General features: G+C 42.0%; 1 protein-coding gene across 1 annotated transcript in view; it reads right to left on the minus strand.

The window, feature by feature from the left end:
* prtga (protogenin homolog a (Gallus gallus)) overlaps positions 1-7,546 on the minus strand; it is a 32,730-nt gene extending 25,184 nt beyond the window's left edge. The window contains exons 1-2 of the mRNA XM_076286626.1: positions 7,444-7,546; positions 5,691-5,993 (exon numbers count right to left, since the gene is read on the minus strand). Of these exons, the coding sequence (XP_076142741.1) occupies positions 5,691-5,993; positions 7,444-7,510 (370 nt within the window). The 5' untranslated portion in view covers positions 7,511-7,546. The remainder of the gene's footprint in view (positions 1-5,690; positions 5,994-7,443) is intronic.
* Positions 7,547-9,489: the final 1,943 nt, after the last annotated feature.

Genomic DNA, 9,489 nt, shown 5'->3' on the forward strand with positions numbered 1-9,489 from the left:
CGCTTCGCAGCTCTCTATTGGCTATAACCGCACTATGTAAGTTTGCCAGATCAGGTAGCGGATCTGCAGTTCGATGGATTGAGACATAAGAAACTACAAATTTGACTTGCATCTGATGTCGCAATACATTATACTTTCATAAAATCATGCAACTTTCTCTACCTTGTCTGTGGACATCATTATTTCCAAACCCAGAGCTGAATAAACAAATAGCGTGCGTGCGACAGAGGAAAAGTTCTTTGGTGTTGCTTTAAGCCTGCAGGAAAACATGGGCTCACCTGCTACCACACCACCACCTTACACTCATCACCATAAACTCATGCTGTACTTCATTGCCTTGTATTGGTGTTGTAGCATGTTTTACAGGCTTATTTTGTATTCCTTCACCTGAGAGTCATGACCTGTGAAGTGAGTGAAGTGAGGGAGTGAATAAACTTTATTTCTCATTAAAAAGGGACTGAAACCAAACTGTATCCAAACGCCTTCGAGTGAAAAGCAGCCTTTTGTATAGCCGTGATGGGATTACGTTAAAGTCTTTTAACTGACAGCTGCCTTTCAGAAGACCAGTCTGTAATGAGAACACTGAGGTAGCCAGGTATTCTCCACTGGTTTAGTAGGGACTCTCTGTGAGGTAGCACATCAATCACCTGGGCATGAACACACTTTCTTCATGCACTGAAACTCTGCCCAGCATCAGACAGTTAAGCATGCTCCTCCACATCTATTATTGATGCACCACTGGCCGTCACTGTAAGCTATAAATACATTTGAGTCCCGTCGTTGAGTCTCATCCATAACCCAATAAGCAATGGGAAAATGAACCTTTCTGGAACATTGATGAGTGCTGCTTTCATACGTTCATATGTAATTTCACATCAATTATCTCTTACTGGGTCTGGCAGGAAACAGTTAACATGACAGCTCATGTGAAACTGGAGTGCGCTCAGTGATCGAGGTGACACCCATTTCTCAATCTCCAGAACCCTAAGGTGATGGAGAAGGGCCTCAATGGTAACACCATCTAACTGAGAACAAAATACCAGCGATCAGTAAGCTGATATCACAGAGCTGAGTGTGAAAGCCATTGGTAAACTACCACAAATTAATGTTTGGTAAAAGCTGACTATTAAATCATGTAATCGAAGGAAATAACAACTTACAGTGGGCTTGAAAAGGACATAATCCTTCATTCACTGTCTAGTGTGGCATAGTGTCTATGGCAATATCACCAAGCGAGTCGATGGTCCTGCTGTACTCATCTCTCCATGTAGTAACAAATGGCTCTTGATGATCAATCTATTGAATGCCTTTGCAACATGCCAGAAGACATTTCATATTTTGCTAGTTGCATAACTAAGTAGGTATGGGGGCAAACAAATCCCTGAATAAGGCTTTCAGAGAGCACTGACCTCACACGTTTGTATTTTTCCCCCCTTTAATAAATAATGAGGGCTCCTGAAAAAGAATGCGCTTTCTTGACAGCAGCAGAGCAGAATGCAATGCCGACAAGCACAACAAATCAATCACTGACCAGCCGGCACCAGACTTAAAGCCTCCAGGACAGCCCAGTGGTCACCGAGCTGGCCAAACAAAGAGCGGCTCCCATGAGCACTTTGGCCTCTCGCTGCCTTGTAGGCGGCAGGGGGTGGGGTGGCCAAAGGGGCAGAAGGCTCCCCCACCAAAGCTCTTATCTCGCCCCCTGAGCTCCTCAATCATGGGCCGTGATATCTTTGCCCCAGCCTCACAACTATGCCATTGTTTCTAATCTCGCCCTTCTCTAGCCAGGTCAAACAGTCAAGCCAAGAATACAGTCCAGCTCATAAATATCACATCATCACACACCAACATTTTGATGCTGGAATGTTCTAGCAATTATCCTACAGGCAGAATGCTGATCCATGGGATGAGTATAAAAACTCACCTGCATAGACAAGTCGTGAAACTAAAAGAAAACTGACAATAATGTGTGTAAAATATCCTGCTCTGCTCTAATGAATAATTCTGTGGGGTGATTTTCAAGATGCATTTGAGTGCATCTTAAGGTCGCTGATCAACCCAGAAGAATGTGCATTGTGAGGAAGATTTAAGCAGCTAGTTCCGTCCTCGCTGACAATCCATTGAGCAATCTAAAATGACCTTTGACCTCTAATGCCGCTACCCAAGGAAACCATGGCAACCTTTCATGTCAGGCCCATTGGCATAAAGAACTTTCAGGTTGTCTGAGTTACTCCACTTTAAATGATCTGAACATCTTTCACAATCCCAAACTGTGCGAGTTTGCCCCTCTATCCGTCCAAGTTATTAGACTGCTAAACCACTGGAAGTCAGATGCATCCCATGGCAACCCAAAATAAGCTCCAAGGCTTAGGCCTTGCAATAGGCCCCGAGACTTCACACAGGAAAAGCAGCTGTAGCCTATTATCATTTATTCTAAGAATCATCTTAAAAAACAGACTTGTCAGTATTCTTAAATGCCATCATTTCATTGTCCCAATTCCAGGCAGTGGATACAAACAATTTTGTGTCCTTGTGGGTGAAGGCCAAGCCACAGAGTGCAAATGTGAGTAAAGTTGCGACCTCCTCTTAAATGATGCTGACCCAACCTCTGGAAACACAAGCTCACACACCTCCAGTGACACAGTAAGAGGGTCCAACGTCAAAGTAACGTTTCAATCCACACAACTGCACGAATTACAATGATTGAATGAATGAAAAACATTAGCTTACTGAAATCTCAATACTTCAAAACATATGTATAATCTGTGTATATATGTACATTTACTCACATATGTGTATGTAATTGTATGTGTGAGTGTATATAGACAGGATAGAAAAAGTTAAACCTGAAAAAATTAACCTGCTAGGCAATCACCAAATCTTTCCCAACTTTTAAATGCAGAAGATAGCACTCTGTGACTGATAATGAAGGATATCTCTTGGGGTCAGAGGTGAGCAGGACTCAGAGCAGAGGGTACAAAAGGTCTACACATGTCAGGCTATCAATCTTCCCCAGTGAGGGACAGGGCACAAGAAGGGAGGTCAGAGAGCCAACACTCACACCTTCCCTGCACACATTTCATTGCCTTTCCTCGAAGGTGCTTAAATGCCACCCTGCAATGTAATGTCTCGTAATGTGTAAAAAGTAATATGAGGAGCATTAGCAAGTGATATAAAAACTTAAGAATGGTTCTCCATCAAAAGTTTGCAAGTATGTGTACGCTTATTCATTTTGACTTTACATAGTCATGATATAATTACTTACAACAACTTTGAGTTGTATGTTTACATCAAACATCAATGCATATAGAATTCAGATCCATTATCTAATCTATGCTGTCTGTTCTTCGGTGACTGATGTGGTAACTAAATGGTAAATATGTCGGCCAGTTTTGACATATAAAACTTTCTAAGTACAAAAAAAGTTTTTTAGAGTAAAATGTGACTAAACTGAGGCCAGCACCTCTATAGACCTCTACCATTACCATAATTGCCCTTCCAGTGGTGAATAGGGCCAGCTGTCCTGTCCACTGATCTCTGGACAAACAAATGCCCTCGAAAGAAATCCTTTTCTTTACAGGGGCAGTTGGGGGCAAGAGGGACAAAAGGAGGCCGGAGTGAAAAGGGTTTCATTAATTCTACAGAGCAGCAGAGCAGAAAACAATCCCATGCAGACCACTGCTCTCTTCCTCTGTTGGCCGCCTTTCTACCTCCTATGCGTTCAGATAAGGAGCTGCACTCTGTACTGTTTGAGAAAGTGTGTGTGTGTGTGTGTGTGTGTGTGAGAGAGAGAGACAGAGAGAATGTGTGTGAGTGAGTGAGTGTGTGTTCAAGTTTCATGGAGAGGTGGTAATCTTGATGATCCCCGTTGCCACCTCTGTTTTCTTCAACTGAGCATTTCTCAGGTACCTGCAAATTTTATGAGCTTCCATACAGACCGTCGAGCAGGTCTAAGTGTCCCTTTAAAACATGCCTGTAAACTCTGCTTGCAGTCTTTACCACCTTTTAAGTTCATAACATAAACCTCAGAAACCCCTCTCAATTAATAAACTGCACAAACAGGCACTCCTGTAAAATCACATAATGTGAAACAGTGTCCAGGGACCAGGTTCTGATGCTTGTTGTTAAGCCAGAGGGGGGAGGGAGAGGTAATAGTCGTATTTTGTTGCTTTAAGACATTTGCTGCTTCCACCCCCATTCCTCAAAGAGCTGTTACACAACTTGAGGCTCATTAACTGTCTTTTACTACAGTTGGATTTACAGGTGTATGTTCTGGGCAAATAAGTCGAAAGAACGTGGCATGCCATGTTTTTATCCCTGAAGATGACATCTCATCTTTTTAAGGATATTGTAAAGAAAATAAGAATAGTCTGTTGACCCAGGAGAGTGCCGCTTGAAATCTCTTCCAGTAAAGACACATTCTTGTCTCTCAACATCTACTTGTCAGTGGATTGTCAGAATAAGAACAGATAAGGAATGTGGGCCCAAAATGGGATGATCCCAATTTTAAACTCCTGTGTTGAGTCTGCTCAAGTGTTTTCTGTAAGTGGTATATGTATGGCCTATACTATTTTCCCAAACAAGAAACAAGTGATAGTATTTAAATTCCACAGCTAGACGTGACATACAGACCTGAAGCCACAGGTACTTATGAACTATACCAGATCCCTCTGGGATCAGTTGTTGGATGACAGTATGTCATCACTTGCAAATTATGCAACTTCTTCCCACTTCGTCCCACAACACAATTGCAAGTAAAGGTCTGATGTGATCTGTCTTTGCATACTTTTCCCGTCCTATTGCCATCCCAGTGAAACATCACTGTTGTTGAAAATGTTGCCCTATAAGAGTGCCCACTTCCTTAGCAGGTAAGATTTCCTAAGTGAAACCGCACACAAAGAGGGAGAAAAGAGAGGCACATTCTTTTGTGAAAAAAGCAGCACAGCAAGTAAGATGGCCTGGGGGGTGGTGACACCCAAGAGGAAGGTCCCTAAAAACCCAGCACTGAGGCTGCCTCACTGCCCCTTCTAAAGAAAGGCCAGGCTCACAACGTATGCACGGTAGGGGAGAGAAAAGAGAGGCATTCCAAAAGAACAATTCCTAGTGATCATGAGGCAACAACATGAAAGCCCAGGCCTGTGAATAGGGGTCATATGCTCTTTAGCACTGGGGTAACCAGCATCCTGGTCAGCTCCTAACCTTTTAAACCTGTGGCTCTCTCATTTGCACACCAATGGGCATATTCTCTTCAACAGAGTATCTTTCTGGGACTCAGGCCTCTAGCTTTGAAGGCTTTATCCCCTACCCCCGTGCACAATGGGGAGAAAGCTTCCCTAATGCCCTCTCTTCCTCAATGTTTTCAGATGAATTGGGGAATCCCCAAAAAACGGCGATACATGCTATTATGATTCTGAGAGGGATTGTCCATGGTTGGAGATTAGATGCTGTAAACTAAATAGAACATGATAGCACCCTACTGCTGGATTGAGATATATGGTGTCGAATCTGAGATTGTGCCATCCTGTTTCAAATCATGAAATCTGATGCCCAAGGAAAGGCCAACTCATCCTTGTTTAAACTAGATTTTATATGTGGCCATCCACATACAGTATTTCCCTCACGACACAGTGAGTTTCCGTAACATCCGCATTCAGAGGGGAGAGAAGGTGCTGCACTGCTGCAGCCAAACTTACTTGCGATTGTAAGACGGGCTTTCTGGCTCAGGATGGCTCCATACTTGTTCTGAGCGAGGCACTGGTAAAAGCCCTCATCTGATTTGTCTCCTCGCCTACTCTCAACCTCGGCAATGTAAAGTGAGCCGTTGGACAGCCGGTAAATGCGATCGTTCTCTGCAATATGTACTCCATTCTTCAGCCACTTGACGGCGATGGGGGCCTCCCCGTGGGCCTGACAGTCCAAAATAACGGCATCCTTGCGCATCACCGTCACATCATGTGGCTCTTTGATGAAAAACAGCTCGCTAAAACACAGAACACCTGTGGAGAAGGACAGAGCGGAGTATAAATCTAAAACCATTCAAAAGAGGAGAGGGTCTAACTGATCTTATTTAACCCTACCAGCAACCCACACAGCCCAGGCCTGCCAGTAATAGTGTGATGTTTATGGGATAAAGCTCTCAGCAGGGGCTGGAACCCTTCCAACAACAGGTCTTATTATGTCGAGCTACAGTAATCATATTTGAGTTTCCAGATTTCTTTTAGTGACAATTTAATCCAATTACTTAAGGCTCATAAAGTCACAGGCTGTGAAGAGACTGCTTCTATAGCCCTATTCACTCAAGAGTTTTTATTAGAGCCAGGTCACAGCATGATCATCACTAGGATCCTTGTGACAGAATGAACAGTGTCTTTGTGTTTAAAAGGCTCTGGTGTTTTACACATCACAAACAGACATGCAAGATGGCAAGAATGGTCTAAAACCTGAAGTTGTTCAATTAAGATTAATTAGTAGAAATTCTATCTGAACACTGTATTTTAAATTATGAAACTGTGTTGTGCTTCAGAGTTTCAATGATCACTTTACATCCCATCCTGCAATACACATATCACATCACAAAAAAGAGGTTATATTAGATAGCCTAATGAAGATCATAGCCTGCATTTACTAATAACTAAACCTATTTATTTGACCTGATTTGGTTTTGATATTGTTGACCCATGTGCTGTTACATTAATGTATTAGTCTACTGTGGACATACACAACCTCATGTTTATTACGAATAACCTAGCAAAAAATGAAAAACTTTCTAACTTCCCTGCATCTCACCTCTTCCACTGGCTTAGTTACCACTTCTATCGCATAGGCCTATCAATAAATCCAACCTTGTGGTTTAGGCTACTGACAAACGAAAACTCTCAGGGCCTGAAAACATGAAAACATTCTTTGTGAATGCTCTTACAGTGTTATTCACAGTCAGTTCCATTCTTTCAAAGGGTCACAAGGCTCTGCAACAGAGGTTGCGAAATCATCTTCAAAGCAACTTCCACGTGCATCATTAGGCTACGTTAGTTTACAAAAGGAATTCCATAAAGGTACCCTACCCTAGCTTGAAATTCCTGTCATACTTCTGTTTTTACACTTATCTCTCTCTCTCAATCTACTTCTATTTTGACTATGGATAATACATGTAAACAGCATTGGTCAGCACAGTCAGAGCACCACCTCTGTGTCCAGTGCTGAAAGTTCGTTAGATTACTAAGACGCTACATCTGCCAGTGAGTGCATATCTAAAATGCATTTTTTCCAGGACATTAGGCCAACAATATAAGCTACATGCAACGTTCTCATACACAGCAGACCTAGAAGTCTACACGCTGTCATCCTAGTTTACTGACACTTCCAACAACCAAGTCCGTAACGCTACGTAAATGCTTCTCAAAAACATCTAAAATAGTCACATACGAAGAATCAAAATAAGCAACTTACCTGAGATTGGAAGAATTACTGCAAAAACCAGCAAACGCTGATATAATTTCCGTTTGAAACAAGCCATTTATTATAATTGTTCTCGCATGCTAGAACCTTTGGGCTCCTGCCTCTAGCTCTACTAAGGACTACTACGAGTCCCAACTGAGCGCGCCTCTGATCGCAGAGGGGATTACTTTTTTCAGCTCGACGTGGAGGAATACCCCCCTTGCCTGCGTTGTACGGTTCAGTAAACGTAAATCATGATGAAGACCACTGAGAGTTATTCCGCCAACTTGGGGACAACCCTGTCATGCTGTTTGTTGACCTATGACGAATAAAAAAATTGCTGATTATAATTGTAATATTTTGTAAACTGTCTGTCACTGTAGCCCACTGGTAGGCTTTAGTTTTACCAACTGATAAGACATCCCGTCAACATGCTTACAGATGTGCATGACTGAATATTTTACTTAATGTAGGCCTATTTTTCTTAAAAATTGTGTTATCCTCCATACATGACTATATGAAATATGTAGGCTTATCCAGTTATTTCTAAAATGAGGTGTAGGCCTTGGGATGTTTATATTTTAACTCTCTTAATATTTCATGAAAGACAACACATATAAAACCATTATATAACCCTGGTTCGTCAAGGTGTGCTCAGTTTGACACTGCTATTCTAATCTTCTACTCACTTTACCAGGAAGCCTTCTTCCATCTCTGTGTCCATGTGGGCATATGTTACATCCTGCATTATTCATGTGCTGTGTTTACCTGGTGCAAAAGAGCTTTCAGTTTCTTGGGTCTTCAGTACAGTTGGTGGCAGAGTTGGTTGCTTAAATGTAGGCCTACTCTAATTTTGTCCTTTCTAGATGAATGCTCACAGTGAATGTTTTTCCTCTTGAACATAGGCCTATTCACAGCACAGTTGAGACATATTTTTGAGTCTGACCAAAAGTTGGGGAATTCCGTTGTTTACATATAGCCTAACAATTCATTTCTGAAAGGCTCTCAAAGATTTTCACCAAAATGTATAAAATTCAAATTTCACCAGAAATGGCAATCAAGTTTAGGGTGTTAAACAGCTGTTTACATGTTGACACATTACATTCACCACACATTTCTATTAGAAACAAAAATAAAATTTTCACACTTAACAGCACAAATACGTATTGTATCCTATTGTTTTACAGATATTCATCATGTCATTTTACACTTTCAGATTATACAGTGTTTTGACTGATTCTGCATTATTTTTATGCAATGATGCCTGCACTTCACACCACTGTGGCCAGAGCTGGGAAGTGAACAGTTTTATGCTAATGTGCTCGCTGGTCTACAAAAAGTAAGCAGAGCGACGACTGGACTAGGCTTAGGCAGCCAGCTGCTGTGTAAGGGCTAGTATCGATCCACTGTTTGTCTCTTTTTGTGGGGTGAAAGTGACCTCTTCCCCTTTCTCCGGACCCTCATTCAGTAAAGGGACAATAGGCCCAGCTGCAACACCGCCATGTGAACAACACATACTGCTGCCATGGAGTACCTCACCTGGCCTCATGCAGTGTGGACACAAACCCCACACAACAGAATACAACACTGAAAAGTGAGAAATGCATGGAAATGGCTACTGTGATGGCTAATGGGTGTGGACTAGTTTGAGTATGAACATATGCAACTTCACTAGTGATGTTATAAACTAAAACAAAGTCTTGCTGTCCGTTTTAATGCAACACTAATGATGATGATGCTGAGATGAATCTGCTCACTATTTATACGTTGATGGCAGTGAATCAACAACAAAATATTGAAAGCCAGTTCAATGTGTTGTACCAGGTCTTACATAACATATGTGATGAGGCCTCATTTATGTTCACCCTATGGCCCATGACTGGGGGTTGTGTTACTGTGTGTGTGTGTGTGTGTGTGTGTATGTGTATGTGTATGTGTATGTGTGTGTATGTGTACGTTGGAGTTTGACTTGAATTTGCTCCATGGACCTGCCAATATGGTAACATTTTGGGGGTTTGGGTTCTGTAAGGCCAGAGGTCAGATCAATAGAGTAAAAGT

The sequence above is a fragment of the Alosa pseudoharengus genome, unplaced genomic scaffold (assembly GCF_046254945.1).
Source record: "Alosa pseudoharengus isolate Yale_2024_CS ecotype anadromous, Long Island Sound unplaced genomic scaffold, YU_APseudo_1.1 YU_APseudo_1.1_scf_16, whole genome shotgun sequence".
NCBI lineage: Eukaryota > Metazoa > Chordata > Actinopteri > Clupeiformes > Clupeidae > Alosa > Alosa pseudoharengus.